A 19,119-nucleotide genomic window follows, 5' to 3' on the forward strand; every position below is an offset into this window, starting at 1 on the left:
TTCTTGGGCCTAATTCCTGTAGTAATTCCTCACTCTTGGAATGAGAATGATATGGCCCTTCATACGATGGATTGCAACTCCCAGCATACTTCACTGTTGACAGTTCTCATTTGGACTGCTGGGAAATGCAGTTCAGCAAGCATGGAGAGACAATAGAGCCCTCACTCTTCATTGGACAAACCAGGCTGATACAACACTCATCAAACAGAATACATTCCACAAGTTGTGTATCACAACTTGCTATGTAAACACCATGATAGGGTCACCATAAGTCAGAAATGACTTGAAGGCACACAACAAGTGTGTGTCCAAGCACGGGTCTTCCATGCATGGCTTGTGAATTGCTATCATCATGGTGGATCATGTATTGAGTAGGCCTGATCTGACAGACATTTTTATTTTATTTCTCCCATGATAGTTGGATCAAACAGGTCCCACAGAGCTTTAGAAAGCTAACAAACAAAAAACCCTCTTTGACCAGAAAAAAAAAAGAATATGTGTGTTGAGAATTTATTATTGTTATTAACATATACAGGGCTGTAGAATTTGCACAGCGCTTTACATAACAAGGATCAAAACTGGGGTGGTTCTCAAGTTTGTTGTTTGGAAACAGGGAGACCATTATTTTCTGCTTCCAGCCCCTGAGGAAAGTGGATTGAGCATGGAAGAGAGAGGGTCAGGCTGTAAATCAAGCAGTGGGTTTAAAATTGTCATTCGGCAGCTACCTTCCTTCCCAGCACTAAAGTCATTTTTCAAAAAGACCCACAGAAAAAGACATGCATTCATTGCTGAACAATTTTCTTTTGAATGACTGTCCTTGAGTTAGTTGCTAAAGCAAAATGCACGAATATACCATCACTTCCACACAATTAAGAGCGGGTAACACTGCGAGTGAGTGGCTATTATACTGCCTTGTATGCTTATCCTTGTTGGTATAGATTTTGTTATCCCAACACACTTCACAATGCTGAAAGAGCAGAAGAAAATAGGTGCAGTCTCCATACACTTCTCAGTTTAGATATTTTGAAAGGGAAGGGTTTTTCCTCTAGCAGAAGCGCTGCTGGATCTGTGATCGCTTTGGTCCAGAGGCAGGAGCCGCTTAGATTCATCACATTTTTCAGAAATGTTGCAGTCTTGACCATTGGACTGGGGCGCAACCCAATCCGCAGGTTAGGTTCTTACAGTTAGCTGCATGTGAGCAATGTAAGATGTTTATTAAGCATTTCATAAAACCATGAAACGTAATAGCTATAATTGCTAACCTAAAGCAAAAGGATTATTTGTGCGCTCATCTGGGTCAAGTGGGGTGCGACTTAAACAATGGTTGCAACTAACGCAATCCAGTTTGTCATCAATGGCGATACACCCTCAGCTTCTGTCCAGATTATCTACTTGTAGATATAGGGTGTCCAAAAATTACCTTTACAGTTTCAGTTCTGTATATGTATTTTTATCAAACACTGGCCTGGGGAGAGTAGAAATGACTGTGTAAATTTACAGCACTTTATAAATAAAGGTTAATAATAATAATAATAATAATAAATTATGACATAGTGAGTCAAATGCGATATGAATTGGTCATTTCTTAAAATCTAACCCCTTGTTCTACAATTGAACCTCTCCCTTGTAGTGTAGTATCTTTCTGTTGTCATCATCCTTCCTCCTCCCTTCCAAACCATCAAGAAATCTTTACGTTTTGTTTTGTCTCTTAACAAAGGGGAGCAAGCAGTACCTTTAGCAGTCAGTTAATTTTTGCAACTAAAGTGGAGAGATTAATCTTTTTTTTTATTGGCATTAATGACTTTGAATTCACTCATAGCCTAATGAAGTTACTTAAGGAAAAACTGCAAGTGTTACTGAGCGGTTGCTGATGTAATTCTTCAGGTAAATTAGGCCATGAATAATTACCTGCATCCATAAAAGAAATTGCGCTGGGTGCAGAAATTTGACCAGCATTGTGTCCACCCTTGGAGTAATGGCTTTATGTGTAAAATTGAAACAGAGCATAGGCATGGGTTTGTCTCCCTTCCTTCTCTACATTCGGCATGTTCAGCTGCAGACTTGAAAACGCTTGAGAAGCGTTGCCTAGCAGCAGACCATAAGCCCTCCATGGCGACACTCATAATTCACAAAGAGAAAGAGATACACACCTATTTCAGGAAAGCACTATTAAGAGATCCATTGGAATATAAACCAGACATTGGTTAGATTTTTTCTTCGCTCGTTTGGCTTTAAAAACCTGCCCCCCCAAGGATGGTTTGGTCATTCTAGACATGAAAGGGGCTAGCTATTCAGTGGCGAAAGCAAAGCCTCGTGTTCAGAGGGGTACACTTCATTTGCTCTGTTGAAGAATTTTGTCCCTGCTGTGCAGGACAGTTGAGCTTGAGAATAGTATTTTGAGGTATGCTTGCCTTTCTCTGAGATGCATGTTTGTAGTTTGTTTACTTTATAAACAGCTCATTGAATAACTGTTTCTTACTCCTTTTCCCTGTGTTGCCACACAGATGTTCCCAGAAGTTCCTTGGGGGAAGCTTACAGAATGTTTGTAAGCAGTGGAGACTTACAAATTGTTTGTAATTAGTTCACTTGCAATAAAATAAAATAAAATACTGTATATAGTCAACTATAAGGCGACCTCATGTCTAAGTGGAGGGCAAGTTTTGGGTCCAAAATTATGGATTTTGATATGACCTGGGGATAAGGCAAGGCTTAAACTTAGGGCCACGTAACAAAGGATCTAAAGGATGAAGCAAAGAAAACAATGCCCTATAACTTAAAAAAATTCCAGCAGGCATAACTGTTTGTGCTTACACTAAAAGCTGGATGGATGAGATGTTTGCAGGACAGAGTACACTCTCGCCTTTTACCAGGAGATGGTTCCTTTATTTAATAAGGGTTAAAGTACAATACTTACCTTGACCTGTGGGTAAATCAGCACAGCTTTTTGGGGTCGATTTTTTGACCAAAATTTCTAGACTTATTCATGAGGAAGGGTATCATCTTGTTGTCTGCCTTGGGCAGGTGAATTTCTTGGGGCTAGTTTTGGCAGACACACAGCCCCGTACTCCAAGGTGGGGAAGAACGTCTCCCGTAATGATGGGAGCTCTCCCTTGCTCAGACCATGGGCAAGGGTACTATGCAGGTACTACTTGCAGGTACTATGGCACATAAGTGGCACTAAATTCACAGCAGCATTAGCATTCTGGTATCTTGAAACCCACACAGCAGTTGTGTTCAGGAAGTTCAAATGTAGGCTACTCAATTTAAACTCTTTTTGCCAATTTTGATCTTACTTTCCCTCTTTTTTCCCCTGCATGGAAGTAATTAACATATTTTCAATCTTGGAACAAGATCGGTATTAGACTAAGGTGGCTGTGAACCAAGTTATTGTTTTGCATTTCTTTTGTTGGAATATGATGTAAACATTCTTTCATTTATTATTTTAAAAAAACTATTAAAAATCCAACAGATGCCAATTCATCAGAATCTGAAAGAACTCCTTGCCATCAGAGCCGAACTTCAAAAGCGGGTGGAAGAACTGCAGCGGGAAGCAGCCACACGCTCCATTTCTTCCTCTTCAGACCGAGGGTCATCTCCTGCAGTCACACCGGTTCATACCTCCGTCTGATGCAGGACTGAGATCAAGGTACATGTCTATCATGCAGACAGTGCATTCTTTGGAGTATTACGAGGCAGCATTTCCGTTTTCCTGGTGTCCATCACACCCAGGCCAAAAGTGTTTACTTGAACATTGTACATTGGGGGTTGCTAGAATTTCTTATATATGTCTTCTTGGTGTCTCTAACTGAATTTGCAATAGAAAAGTTGACTTTTGACAAACTGGGTGAAAACCAGGAATTCATCTGTTAGGAAGATGGTCCAGCAACACCCCAACAGGACTGTCAAGAGATCATTATCTCTGAAAGGGGAACCTATTTGGTTTCTTTGGTACTTCATACACTTTTCTTAGAGAAGAAAAAGCCACATCAAATACTATGTTTCTTTGAATATGCTCTGATGCACTTTGAAAATGGATTTAATTTTTTTAATACTGTAGGCATTTGTATATTTTGAATAAATATGCCCTTGAATAATGAACAGGATTTGCCAACTGTGAGACCTCTCATCATTGTAAAATTATCCTTGAAATTCTAATTACTAAATAATTATTTTCCAGGTTTATTGTTATTGTCCACTTTCATCCACAGGAGTTCAGATGCCGAGCTGACTCAGTCATGTCATTGATCTATATACAAAACTTTAGTTAAATAACCTTTTCATCTCATTAAATGTGTGAATCGCAAGTGCAAGTATTTTCTCTATCATATCATGTTAACAAACAAAAACCCAGGAGCCCTATTTTTACTGCATACACCTCTATGCAAGGCCAAATGCTTGTATTAAACAGTGTACAGAAAATAGTCTTTTCACAAATTTTGGAGAAAGTAGTTGGTTGTGATGATGATAGATAAAAAGATTTTAGAACAGTCATAATTTGGTTCCTTGAATAAAGGCTGTTGTGGTTTTGTAATAGCTGTTTTATATCTTTTCTTCTAAAAAAGACAATGATTGCTTTGTGTTTTTTATAAAGCAGAAGAGGAGAACCCCAGGTCCATCTGGAAGGGTAAGGGGTGCACAGAGCTGGCTTTCTGTGGAGCCAGTGTTTTTGAGGTGTCTGGAGCATCCTGAAGAGGGGCAGCTATCTCTTCACTTCTGTCTCCTCCTCTCTCTGTTTAATGTGTGCATGTGGCGCTGGTGACAACTATTTTTGGCTCTAACTATGTCATTTTCTGGTTCAGGGCCACAGCTTACTTGGCTGCCAATCTAGCCCTCAAGCAAAAAGGCTTTGTGACCCTGGTATAAAATTTGCCAACTAGTGGCCAAAAACCCACAAGATGTGGAAGGAAACCAAAGGTGTATTTCTTTGTATTGCTGTTGTGTGTACTATTGTGTACTTCCTAATCTGGGAAAGGTTTTGGGGGTGTACCTTGGTGGCCGTCTCCTCTTGGTATTTCATTTGTCACACATTTGCTTAAAAAGCCTGTCTGCCACTGTTAAAAATAACATGGTTTAATCTCTTCCCATTTTTAGAAATCTTTGTTCTTTTCTCTTTGATCAGTTTTAACTTTGTGCCCAGATTTTACTAGCCATTTCTGATGCAATGTTTACCTTCACCACTAGTTGTTGCACATGAGACTAAGACTTATTTTCATGGCCTAGAGCTGTACGACAGACATACGTTATTGAAAACTGCAGTTCAAAGGTATTTTAGAAGGGAGAAACTGGTTCCAAAGGTAAGGATTTAACTCTTGAATTCCAAGATATGTGTCTGTGTACAGACTGCAGAGATGGGATGGGACAATATTTCTGGTAATGTTTTTTAAATCATTACCAATGTTTAAATCAGCACCCTGGGCTGGGCTACACTTTCCTATGGCTAACTTTCCAAGAGAGGCTAGCCAGCAGGAGATGTGGCTAAAGGTGTAGCAGTTGCCCATTCTTACATCTCTAAAATGCCTCAGCACAGGGATTAGGCCACCAGTCCCTTCAATGCTCTTTGCAACTATTCCCTGCTGTTTCTAGGTGTTCAGAATTTATGTTCCTCAAATAGCACACAAATATAACTTAGCCTACAGAAAGGAAGGATGATTTAAGGCAGTAACCCGTTATAATTTTCATCCCATTTAAAAGGTTGAGGAAACTCTTGCTTTGTTTCTCTCACCTGGAAAAGGGCTTTGCTTCACTAGAAATCATTCTTTGTAAGTGCAGGTTGAGACACAGGCTGGCATCTTGTTAGTGTGTCTGTTCCTCCATAGAGGCAGTTGGACATTTTTGTCCAGAGCAATTGAAAGTTGCAGACACAGAGTTGCAAGTGCAATACTATTCTGTTACATATGCAGAACCTCGTTGTGCATTGGAATCACACATTTCATATGTGTTTGCATATGCAGTTGTGGAGAATGGTGATTCACGAATGCACAGTTGTCATGTAACCTCTGAGTTCCTTTTAAGCAGGTTCAGGTGGCTGCCATTTCAGGGGAGAAACTTTGAAGCTTTATGTGGTCTTCAGTTACCAAACTGTTCGCCAGCCTGCACAAATGGACACCCAAAGAACACACAAATACACACAATATTATTGTACAAGTCAGTCTCTCATTTATTTTCCAGTTTGTAGTTCGGCAATCAAGTGAGGATATCCCTCCCCCATAATTCTTATATGCACTTTAGTAAAATGAGTCTGCCTTTTCATAACATAATGCTAGCTTTTCCATCTGGGACAAATCATTTCTGTATCAGCCAAAGGTCTGTATATATATTGCTCAAATAAAAGCTTGGCATCTTTTAGACACAATCTATTCTTTTCATCTGGTTTCTCCTGAATTTTTCTCTCATCTGTTTGCTTTAATTCTCTTTTTTGTTAGTAAAGTTATGCACTTATCTCAGATGAGCACCAATTCACACAGCAGCAAATAGTCTATTGGCAATGATAATATATGATGAGAAGGGCCATTTGCTGTTAGCTGTATGAGAAGGCGACTGTTGATGCCATGCCTTAGGATGTTGTGCCTAAAAAAATAAACCAAGCCAACTCGTAAGCAAGGTAACAGTATTCTCATAATTTTGCAAAATACAGAAAGATACAGAATTAGCCATCTTCTTTTCTCTAGTTGCAAGAATGTGTGTGGTGTATAAATTCAGGGCACAAGAAGGGTCATATATACATCTTTGGCCTGATGGAAGACTTTAATGCATTGTCACTTGACCTATTCTGGAACATCTGATGGAGCTTATTTATATGGCATTTCAGCACACAGTTTTAATTATGAATATAAAAAAACAGAGTAGAAAAGCAGAAATGGATCCCACCTGGAGGTGTAGTACTATACAGTTGGCGCTGCTACAGAACAATCAGGCAGGAAAAGCCAAATGTGTTGTTGGTTGTGTGTACAGACAAAGGAAAGGAGGTCCCAGTGGGGACAGGTCACTGTTCAGTGGTAATGCACATGCTTTGCATGCAGAAAGTCCCAGGTTCAATCCCTGGCTTCACTACATTAAGAGGGGCAGCAACAGGTTGAAAAAAATACCCCCTCTCCCCCATTTCCTGAACCTTTCTCAGCAGCAGACATTTCTGAAGTCATTGGGCATTTTTGCAGAGTGATCGCCTGACAAGTCCCATTATGCAGTTGTCATTTTCCTACATTCTTTCACCTCTGGCTTTGCATATCAGGATTTACTAATTGATTTCTGGGTCAATTTTTTTTGGGGGGGGGGGGGCTGGTAATAGTGGCTTCTAAGACAACTGGCAAGTTGTCTTAGAAGCCGCCTCCACCAGTCCCCGCCAAAAAAAGAAGAGGAATGGGTGGGAAAGCCAGAAATTGTGAAATGGCTTGTTAGTTTTGGTTCTGGTTACTGATTACAAATTCCCAGGCTGACCACCCCTTAATTCTCAGAGCAAGTCTGAGTCAATATTTAGTACTGGGCTCTATAATATTAAGTGGGAGTCTGCCCACTCCTGGGATTAGCAGTAGCAATATAGCAAGTACATTTACCGCTTTTCAGTGAACTAGCACTCCCTAAGCGGTTTACAATGTGTAAGCCAATTACCCCCAACAAGCTTGGTATTCATTTTACTGACCTACAAAAGGATGGAAAGCTGAGTCAGCCTTGGAGCCCTCCAGGATCAAACTTACAACGTTGTGCCATTTAACTACTGCGCCACCAGGACTCCATTAGCAACAGTTGGGGTGACAGGTACCTTTAGTGCTAAACTGGACCAGGCAACTAGAGAAAAAAGAATTAAACCTCTGAACAGAGAATGCTTTTATAAGCCATCATCTGGGGAGGCAGAAGTGGGTCTCTGAGGATATAGTTAACCCTTTTTGAAAGGACTACTGCAGAAACTAGTAAGTTATCACCCCGTGTACCTGATGCAGAAGTGTACTGCTGCAGAATTCTAAACCAGTACCTCCCTTTTGCTGTTTATTTCTATACTCTGAATTTTACATTCTACCTATATTAGGGCATAGCCATTTACCAAATTCATATAAAAAGGCTTTGGGGAAGGAAGTAGCACAAAGGATAATAATCTACTTGCACATCATGAAAACCTGGTATTTTTCTTCATGAAACTTACTGGGTTTTTTTGTTTTGTTTTGTTTTGTTTACAAAAAATCTGCAATACATACACATTTCAAATGTCTAAGTGGTTAGTGGGTTATTTTTAAAACACTCAGATGCACTGTATTTCAAGAGTCAGATCAGTGGCAGGACACCGCAGTAGAAATAGAAATACAACAAAATTGACAAGTTACATTTACAGAAACATTTCCCATCATTGGCAAAAAGAAATAAGGAATTATATTTACTTCATCTATCTGAGAAAATGACTCCTAGTGCAAATACTAGTGTCATAGAAGTAACATTTATTATTTATCTAAAGATGCACTACTTCTGCTACTCTAATTGTTAATGTACTTAGCTAAAAAAATAAAAAAGATATGCTACAGTAGTTTGAAGTATGTCAATATGTAAATTCAGCTGCTTGGTATTGTCAGTGTTGGACTTATTTGTGCTCTGCAAATTTTGCAAACCACAGCCTTCCTAAAAAAATGTACTTTACAGTATCTAAAGGCAAGCTCAAATATGGAAAGCAGTCAGATCACTTTTGGAGGTGATGCTCAAGGAGGCTGTTCTTTGGATGGTTTGACCTATTCTGGTGAAGGTTGTCCCACCAGGGAGTATTGCCACAGAGTACCATGATACAGAAGTCAATTCTAGTGGCCTTTTTCATAGTGGCTGTAAGGTATAAAGCACCCTACAATAAGCAAGTACGCCACATTCCTTCTTTAATTATTTCCCCCGTTTTAATCCCATAGAAGCCACAAGTAAAATGATAACTCACACAGAACGAGCCTATTGTGGCATTATGAGAGCTAAATACATTCAAAAAGATAGGCATTTCTGTAAAGCTACTGTAAGGCTTTTGAAATGCGTGTTATGAAACAACAGAGCAGAAGGAATTTGCGCAGGTGTCATCAAACATCTAGGCTAAAGTTTTAAGCCTCACATGGAGGCAAGCTCCACGGAAATCACTGGGATCCCAGAGTAAAATGTCTCCACCTAGTTATACTCCTAACCCTCAGGCTGGCTTTAACCATGGGCAGCTTTTATTAAGAGATTCATCCACTGCTTTTGGTGAGGCACAGATCTACAGTAACTTCTGCACTTGAAGCAGAAGGCTATTTCTACATGAATAGGACAGTAATATTCCCAGATCCCTGCACAAACACCTATAAGTAAGACCCCCTATGAAACCAAGTTCTGGAGATTTATTTTATCTGCATATTTTCCCCCACTGCTTCATAACACATACTGTGGATAGGATATGTCAACACTTAAGGCGATGCATACACTTCCAACGCCATTCCAGATGATTCCCTAACATCACTACTTCCTCACAAGATATGAAAGTGTACACCTTGCTATACAGTAGTTCTGAAATGCAGGGCCATTATTAATGTACCCCAAAAATAAAACCATAGCCCAGATTGCAATCTCCGTTACTCCTTGGTTCGATGGCATACTTTGTGATTTGTACTGCTAGAACTCCAGGTTCACAGTATCACTAGTCAATGATCTGGAGCAGGGCTGGGAAAAACCTCTCTCTCAAGTGCTGAAGCACTCCTGTTGAAAGTCTGTACTACCAATAATGTGGCTCAGTTTAAGATTCCTCCTAATGATATCCTACATAGAAAGAACTACCAGGATCTCCCAGGTTGGGCATCCACTTTAGAAAATATTGGAAGGAATAAATGGCACAAATTGGGTTTGTATCAGTCACTGAGCAATGTCATCCCTAAATATTAATTATTGTATCACATTCATGTTGGAAACATCCGGTTTCTTTACTGTGTGTTGATGGACAGTGTCAGGAGAAACTACTGGGAGTGAACATTCATCAAGACATTCAGATGCCAGAGAGCACCCCCCCCCCCCAACTGAAACTGTATTGTCTAGACTAGAGAGAATTTTGGCAGGGTTGGTGGCAAAATATGTGTCCCCCGTCCCAGGTCTAAAGGTGCCTGAAATTGGCCAAAAAAAAAAAAATCCTGGGGGAAGTGATCATATGCACACCACTGGTTTTGAGTATTGGCTTTCTCTGGACAGTTAGCTCAGCTTGTGGGGGAAACTGTATGTGAATTCTACTAGTCCAAATTAGAAGAGGACAAATTTATATGATCCTCCATGGAATATTCCCTATATAAATATTGATGCTATGTTTTAAAAAAAATTTAAAAACTGGAGTTAACTTGTTAGAAATAATAAATCCATTAGTGGTGAAAAATTATTATACTGCTGTTGAGCAGAAGATGTTACTGCTACTCTTAACTATAAAACACAAAAGAATATAAATTTTCAAATGCCATTACTGTTGGGATTAATTTCCCTTGGTATGATTACAGTGCATGTGGTCTACTACATGCATCATCAGTTGAGAAACATTATCTATGCCACACTTGAGCGGTGGATTCGTATGACTAGAGGAGTGTGATCGGCAGTAAAGAAAAGACCAATAGCATTAAAATTGTCCTATTGCCAGTTATACCACAGCATCCTTCAGCAAAAGTGTGAGAGATCTGAGGAATATTGCCTCTCAGATGGCCTAGTGCAGCAAACCAGTTTAAACTGGGCTTGCAGTCCCTGAAATCCAAGCACTACAGCATGCTTTAAAACCTGGAGCAACAGATAATCCAATCTGCAACCTTAGGCTGTTGGTCCAAAACTATGGAACACAGTGCAGGGTGGAAGTAGCTTTTCTTTCTGTAGCCGGCCCGAGAGTTTATCACAGTTAAGTAGGGGGTCAATTCTAATCTTATGAAACATCTCCAGGGTTTTTAACAGGAAACACTGCATGCACAACTATTACCTGCATAGGGTTCTGGTAGCAAAAACCAGGTGGTTTATAGCTGTAGTGAAGCCCAGTTGCGTGTGGGGAATGGTCACTTGCTGTCTCTGTCAAACGAAGACCTACCCCTCTATAGGCACTTGCATATCTTGAAGTCTAGCTACTCAAAAGGGCTAACTCCACCGTCCAGCACCCATGTAACTTTCACTGTTGATAGTGGAAGCTACATGCTTATGCCAAGAGCCAAAATTTGGCTGAAAGTCATGTTACAAAGGTTTTAAAAATGGTTTGCTTTGGATTGTTACATTTACAGGCACTTCATTTGTTCTCACACCTGTAGTCACTACCTCAGCTGCTTTTTTTGTCCTCATTCATGAAAAATCTCTACCTCTACTATGAAACACCACTCTGAAGCACCTTTGCATTTTGTATTCAACCTGACAAAACTCCTACATGACCATGTCAATGTAAACCTACAACTCTTCACATAAAATAAAACCTGAAAAACATTTCAACCAGCCTACCATCTACCACAATAAGAAGCCTGTCCTAGTCAGAAGAACACACATTAAATAGCTTTGGATCCAAATAAAATGTTTGTAAAAAGCTAAATTACAAGCACGTGAGAAGCGTGTGTGTGTGTGTTTGTATTTTGTTTTGTGTTTGCCATTGACTGATTCTTTTCCAGCCCAAACCCGGGATTCAGACTTTTGCATTTTCTTGCGGTGGAGGTGGTTCCGCAGATTGTGGTTCTAGGACAGAATACTTAACTAAAGAGAGAAGAAGGAAAAGTAAGGCATGAACCCACATGTAATAGTTAAGAAAACATTAAAAACACAAGCAAAGTGTCCCATCTTTGTCAGCTATTCTGGTGTGCAATGTGATAAAGGCACCAGTCTGTATAGTTACTATATAGTAATTTTATAGCTTTGCATATCTGCAGAATCTGTTGACTGTATGAGCCAGTCTTGGGTTCTGATTTATGTAGCAAATGCCTTTAAAAAGTCATTAAAAATAGCTTCCTTCAATAGAAAAATCCCTTTAATGATGTGATTCCATTACTTCATTTCCAGAAAATATACATATTACATCAATCTAGCTCAATTTTGTTTCATTGATGTTTCTGAAATGAGTATTTCTTATCTCTAGCAGATTCTTGTATTCCTCTTTGTAAGTTTTGACAATGCCATCTGAACAGAGCAGTTTAATCTTCCTAGCGGCTTAGTCCTCAGCTGCATTGGCCAGGCAACCCGCTCTCAATGTTGACGGTTTGAACATGTTCCAATTTTCACTAAGAACATTTGCGGGAGAACTTTTAGGTGGCAGTTGGAACATCTTTACAGAAAAACTGCCCTTTAATTTACCTGGAATCCGCACATTCAAACCATCAATAAACAAATACTTAGCTTGCTATCATTCCAAGAACTATCTCAGCCTGGAGAAGATAGTTCTTCTAGCATAAGAGACATCTCACCTTGAGGTTCTTCAGTCACAACAGCTTCCATGTTTTCTCCTTTCACATACTCTGCATTCAGGCCCTCTGAAAGTAACAAAGAGCGGAAAATACTGTTACCCAAATAACATCTGCAAACGCAATGATTACTGTATATGCTCATGTATAAATCTAGACATTTTAGCCAGTGCCTCCTGCACAGCGGTGCCTCCTCCCCAGTGCCATGTGTTTTGCCAGGATAACATCAAGTGCAGTTTCATGTTCAATAAAAGTCACTTCAGTGGCTGCTGATGCCTTGCCAGCTTCCACCGCGTGCTGCCTTGCATTGCATCTAAGGCCTGACATTATCCCAGCATGCCATGTCTGATGGCTTAAATTAATTCTTCTTTGTAATTAACTTTAATTTCCTTTCTTCTTTCTAAAGTTTTGCCTTGTCTCAGTGTTATCAAAACCTTCTCTTTTTTAAAAAAAAAGTTGTTTTCTCCAAAAATATCACTAATGGGATAAACAAACAACATGGGGGTTGTCTTGAGGACTTGATTTACTCAAGTGCACACACCTATTTCTTTTAGACACTAAACTGTGGCTCAGTTACTTCCCTCCCAGACAAGAAATGGACAGAAGTTGCATCTTGAAGGTATGATTAGTTTAAAATTGTATGAATGTTGTCTAAGGGTATTTTCACACTGACTCCCAGAATGCCTTATTGCCAGGAGAAGAGAAAGCCAGTTTTAAATGTAGCTAATGAAGATTGTCTCTTTCAATTAAAATTGCAAAAACAACTGTAGTTTTACTTGTAGAAATGGCCTAATTATCCTTGTATCCTAAAAAAAAAATGTCAAGAAAACAACCTTTTGAAGGAAGGTGACTGAGTAATGCATATCACCATCAAAACACTTGGTGTACCACTATTATAACTAAGCCTATGTATAGAAGCCTCTACTTGCTTGTAGTTGCTACTCGTCCTCACAGTCACTACAGGAGACAGTAAGTGCAGCATCTTCATTGAATCTTCCCACCAGGAAACGAAGACTGCTGCAAGTTTATGACCATAACAGCCTCATTTACCTGCTAGAAGGAATCAGTTGTTCATCAAATCTTCACAAAACTCAACCTATCTTCCTTCCATGTTCCCTGTTTTCTACGGCTTGTTCCAACAACAGGTTTTAAGCAAGAGGGCTTTCATACTGTGAACCTCAACTGCAGTGCTGCAACTGTTTCTCTGTCTTTTAATATCTCTCTGCTCCTGTAGTTTACCCTAAAATCTCGACAAAAGAAATAGACTGGATATGCTGACTCCGTCCAAGCTGAATTTGGAATCAGCTTGCTATTCTCCATACTTTTTACTGAAATCCCCTCCTGTGATAGGTTCCAGCAAGTGCTAGTACAGTGGTCCCTCCACATTTGCTGGGGTTAGGGGTAAAGAACTCCTGTGAATGTGGAAAAACCACAAATTAAAAAAAACACCACTATTTTTACCTGAGAGAAAACCTTTAGGAACTTCCAGGTCCTCCAGTGCAACTCTATGGTCAAAATTTGCCACAGGGTGAACACAGAATCATGCTGGAGGATCTACAGATGCCTAGAGAAGTGTTTTCTCTGGAACCTGTAAGTTCTCCAGCACAACTCTATGGAATCTAGAGATTCCTAGAGATAACATATTAATCAAAACCACAAATGATCAAATCTGCAAAAGTCCAAGCCACAAATGTGGAGGGCCAACTGTAGTCTGCCACACAGTGTATATGGAACTGGAGATACTTACGTTGTATGCTGAAGCAGAACTTCTTTTGCTGGTAGGAGATGTAGCTACTCACAGCACCGATTAGGGCCATGGCGAGGCCACTGACAATGCCAGCAATTGTCCCTGTCTCCACAAGGGCACCTGCAAAAGAGAACAGAGAATAATGGTGCATGCGCAGGACTGCGAGCATCCATTTTAAATATAGCAGCCCGTCCCTCCCATAAAGAGTGAGAGCGTGGACTCAATCCACACATATGGAGGGACGACTGTACTTCTCAGATTCATTTTTTGGGATGGAAATGTTAATTTACACCAAAAGGACTTAATCTCCTGGGTGCACCTATGGACATCTCCCAAATTATCAACTTTCAAGTTGGCTGGATAACACCTTGGCTGAGAAACCAACTCATAATTTAAAATGAGCTGAAGTACTGGAAACGGAAGACAATTTTGCACACCTGTGGTATAATTTCATTGTATATGCAACAGGGACCTTTCAATATGGCCCTGCACCCTCTCATGTTATTTTGGAAAAAATCCTTTTTGACTGGAAGCATGCAAGCTTGTTGTTATAAGTTTTCATGGGATCCTAGCTATTTTTGTTTGGTTTGTTGAGATATGAATTTGGGGCTGAAGAGTTGTTGTCTGTTTCACAACCAATTTCTGTAATATATGGACAAAAAGACCAAATAATGTTTAAAACTACCACAACAACTAGTGAGTTGTGATGGGAATTGCAGTTTAACTCCTGGAGAGTGTTCACTTACCATCGTTGTAACTGCTGTCTCCGCCACCACTGACACTACCTCCTCCTAGAAATAACAACAATTATTTAACACTTTCTCAACTACATAGGGTTAGTTATTGTTACCACCACCACCACCCTGAAATGTAGCTCAGGATTACTGTCCTCCATTTGTATCTGGAGCCAGAGACCAATGTTTAGGCTAAGAGGCAGGAAGGAAGATATTATTCTGTTTGGTGGATGAACTGGAGCAGGGAGAACTGAAAGCAAAGCCTGCAATCCTAACTAACTGTTGAGTCGACCCATAAGTAAACTCGATTGTTTCAATAGCTCTACCTTATCAATAGGACTTTGGTCAAGATTTAACAGAATGGCCTTATGCCCAGCTAGTGGGTTTCTAGTGCAAAGAAATTCATAACTGCCCACTAAATTGATCCCTAGTGTGGCATCATTGTTTTGGCTGTTGGGAGACCGGGATTCAATTCCCAGTTCAGTCATGAAACCCACTAGGTGACCATGAGAAAGTCACACACTCACAGCCTTAGGGGAAGGCAATGGCAAACCTCCTCTGAACAAAACTTGCCAAGGAAATTGCATGACAGGCTCGCCATAAGTCAGAAACACCTTGAAGGCAACACTTTTTCTTCAATTAGCTCAGCTTGGTGTGCATGGCTCTCTTATCCTCCGCTATTTTCACAAAGTACGTCAGGCTGGGAGAAAGTGAAGGCACACAGTCATCCAGGGAGTCACACAACTTCACAGAGGTTTGAGCTTAGATCTCCTGAGTATCAGTCCAACACTCTTAACCTGTACTCTTTATCTAAAGGTGGCTGCTCAGGAGTAAATCTGTTATCTTTCATCCTATGAATATGGTCCAGGATGATGGATTGCATTAAAAAAATCCTGCATGCCTCATTTGAGCTCACTAAGGGGCTGTGCATACAGCCGTGAAGGGGGACTGCGGCCCCAATCTGGCTTCTGGAGGGCGCAAAAAGGAGCCACAAAAAGCAGCTACAGACCGGCCTATAGCCCCAAAGTTACCTTTTATTCACCAGACTCTGTGTATACTGTGATTCTACGGGACCACAGAAAAATATGCAAACTGAAACATGCAGAATTTAGCTCTTAAGTTTTTGACTGTCCTGGATACAAACGTTGAATGCATATGGGCCATGTCTAAACTTCAACAACTCAGATAACATTTCTAGCTATTGGGGGATGGAAGTGCAATTCTAATGCCCCTTCCCCTGCCTAACAGAACTGCAGAATAAATTATTTAAAATAAACTATCATACAAATTGACCAAATCTGAACAATTTATCTGGCATCCAGCTTTTAGGGGAGGGGGGGACCTCAATTTCAATTTTAGCCTCTTGTTTATTTTTAAGCATGTACTGTACTGTTTGAACCACTGGTTCATCCAGCCAAGGACTTCTGGTTAACACTGCTAGCAACTCTTCGAGCTTCAGCCGTAGTTGAAAATGGCACCCAGCTGCCAAATAAAAAGGCATTACGTTTTCCAGGTGACAAGCACTACAGACAGAGTTCTTCGGCTGCGATCTCTTTACATCTAGTGCCAATGGAGCCCTCTGGAACTATTTTCCTCTCTGGGGTTGTGTTTGGAATGATTTCCACAGAAAAAGGTGAAAAGTGCTATAGGAGAAAGGCCTAGAAACCAAACGTCAAGCTTCTGCCAGATGTTGCTCAAAGATCTTCGCTGTGAAGTGCAGAAGGAATTTCAACCCTGACTTCAGGCATGCCTCTGTGGAAATCATGCTGTCAAGAGACAGTTGATCTACACCTTGGAGTTGAAAGCAAGGACACATTGGGCAAAATGGGGAGTGTGTCTACCAAATAACACATCACACTTTTTTCCCTCTCTCTCCATCTCCTCACCAAAACCAATTCCAAAGAGAAGAGGGATGTAGAAATCCTGGGGCAATTTTAATTATCTTCTAATATGTTGATGAAAGAAGTTGTATGCAGGCTTGATGCTCTGCAACGGCAGCCTCTCGTGTGCTCCCACCCTCTCGCCATACACACTGCTAGCCCTCTTATTAATTAACCAGCTGCTGCCTCGGTAGCACTGCATTGAGCAATAAATGAGATTGATTATAAATTTAGCGCTGTGCGCAGTCAAGATGTGGGTGCGGTTTGCAGAGACGGAGGCTTTGTCTGCAAATTTCTGCACTCTGCAGCATAAGCAGCAGTTTTTCCTCCCTCTCTTCCCCCCACCCATCCACTTGACTTCAAGAAAAACGCTGGCATGGACAGAAGCAAAGGCTCCTTTGTGGCGGGCACAGGATCGGCTATGGAAGAGCATCTCTTGGATGATCCCAAGGAGTGATAAGCACCACCCAAGCTCCAGTTCGTCCTTAAGGGATAGCAGCTGTTGCAAGGGCTTTATTTGGGGTGGTAAGTAACAAACTGTGGAATTAAATCGAATTAAAAATGCCTGTGAGTCCCAAGTGCCCATCTACAGAGGGCACCTGCTGTGTCTCTGAATGATTCCATCTTTTGAGCACACCCCTTTCCCACCAAGCTTTTCTGGAATAGTTGGTTCAATGCCCTGGGTGGAGGGGAAGTGTAATCTTCTTATTCCCAATAAAGGGGCTCTGTAGATATGACCTGCTCTCAGAGGATGCAGGATGCTTTTTTGCCCAAGTAGCCTGCTTCCAAGCAAGAAGCACATGCAGAACAATGACTCTGGCAAAAATAGTGGCCTCTTGTGTGGCTCTGTAATTCTCATCCTTACATGCTTGAGGCTTATGCAGTCTGTGACCCAGTACAGACCGGTGCTTTGTGCCGGCCTGGGGCCAAAAGTAGAACTCGGTAGAGTGGAGCATCCACACGCTCACAAGCCCTACCATGCGCCATCTTGGCATGCCGCCATTTATACGGGGCATGCCATGACATCACTCATGCACAGCGCACAAACGACGCCGTGCACGGGGAGCATCATGAAGGTGTGCTGAGACCCTTATGACACTCCTGTAGCACCAGCAAAAGAAGCTCCTTTTGGGGGCTTCTTTTCCCGGCAGGTTGATGGCGTGGCATCTGGTTGCCGTGTCCCCAACCCTGCACATCCAGGGGTGGCACAGAGCCATTCTTTTTGGGCCGTCTGTACAGCCCCTATGTTTCTTCTCTATAATAGAACCCCAACAGCAAGGGACAGAATGGCAGCTGGGGAAGGTGGACACTAGCAGAGTCCATTAGTGTGCCCTAACAGCCATAGGCCAAGATTCTGTTCTGCCTCTACTAGAATTAAAAAAAATTCTGCCACATTCTTGCATGAAGGTCAAGGCTTCTTTTTCTTCCTGGGCTGCGTAACAGCAACTGCATGGCTCCCAGAAGCAGCTATATGTTTCACTGCAGGTGGTCTTGGGTGTTTTTCTAGCATCCACTGTGCAGGCCAGGAAGAAGCAGCAGAATTTAGCATCTCCCCTCCAGTGCATACAACAGCAAAGTCTGCCCTTTGTTCACCTGATGGTACACCTTGCGACCAGTCAGCGGCCAGGTGGAGTGGTCCCTGAAACACACCCAGCTGCTGTTTTATGGCTGGGTCAAAGGTATTGTGCAAGGTGATAATGGATACTTCTTTTTGAAATGCCCCAAAAAGGACTTACAGGAAAAGATATTCCACCTCAGCATTAGGAAGAACATCCTGACAGTCAGAGCTGTTCAAACACACTCCCTCAAAGGGTCATGGAGTTTCCTTCTTTGGAGGTTTTTAAACAGAGGCTAGATGGCAATCTGTTGGGGGAGGGTGCTTTGATTTTGAGTTTCTCCATGGTAGAATGGGATTGAACTTGATGGCCCTTGGGGTCTCTTCCAACTCTGTGATTCTACTTACAGTAGCATAATCAGGGATCACACCAGCATAAGTCACCAACACGATTCTGGCCAGTAACTATAATATTACACCACCTTTCTCTGGATTTTGATATGACTGTTTGAGTACTGTTGTACCCTTACTGTGAACCTCCCGCAGTTAGATGGCTTCATTTTAAAAATAAAAAGAAAGCAAGGAAACATCTCTATGGAAGGAACAGAGAAAGCCCGTCCTTCACTTGTCCCATATTCTGCCATTCACTTTTGTTTGACAGTCAGAATCAGAATCCTGCTGCTATCTCCAGAAGGAGACTGAAGGTAACAATGGGATTCCCAGCCCCATGTTGCTTCCTACATCACATCTCCTTTTGCGTTCTCAAGAAGAAAAGGCACTATAAATAAAATTAGTTCCTGTATGGCTCAATCAGGGTTTTATAAGC

General features: G+C 41.2%; 2 protein-coding genes across 6 annotated transcripts in view; one reads left to right on the forward strand and one right to left on the reverse strand.

Moving 5' to 3' along the window:
* Positions 1-6,580, forward strand: part of LOC149308705 (phosphatidylinositol-3-phosphate phosphatase MTMR1-like) — a 38,667-nt gene extending 32,087 nt beyond the window's left edge. For all 4 annotated transcript variants that reach the window (XM_089536336.1, XM_089536338.1, XM_089536337.1 and 1 more), the window contains one exon: positions 3,470-6,580. In XM_089536336.1, coding sequence (XP_089392462.1) covers positions 3,470-3,628 — 159 coding nt within the window. In that variant the 3' untranslated portion in view covers positions 3,629-6,580. The remainder of the gene's footprint in view (positions 1-3,469) is intronic.
* CD99L2 (CD99 molecule like 2) overlaps positions 6,134-19,119 on the reverse strand; it is a 56,147-nt gene continuing 43,161 nt past the window's right edge. For both annotated transcript variants that reach the window (XM_089536342.1, XM_089536340.1), the window contains 4 exons: positions 14,871-14,915; positions 14,125-14,244; positions 12,381-12,446; positions 6,134-11,676 (listed from right to left, as the gene is read on the reverse strand). In XM_089536342.1, coding sequence (XP_089392468.1) covers positions 11,609-11,676; positions 12,381-12,446; positions 14,125-14,244; positions 14,871-14,915 — 299 coding nt within the window. In that variant the 3' untranslated portion in view covers positions 6,134-11,608. The remainder of the gene's footprint in view (positions 11,677-12,380; positions 12,447-14,124; positions 14,245-14,870; positions 14,916-19,119) is intronic.

Source organism: Sceloporus occidentalis, unplaced genomic scaffold (assembly GCF_023333645.1).
Source record: "Sceloporus occidentalis isolate IW3139 unplaced genomic scaffold, rSceOcc1.0.p SCAF_8, whole genome shotgun sequence".
NCBI lineage: Eukaryota > Metazoa > Chordata > Lepidosauria > Squamata > Phrynosomatidae > Sceloporus > Sceloporus occidentalis.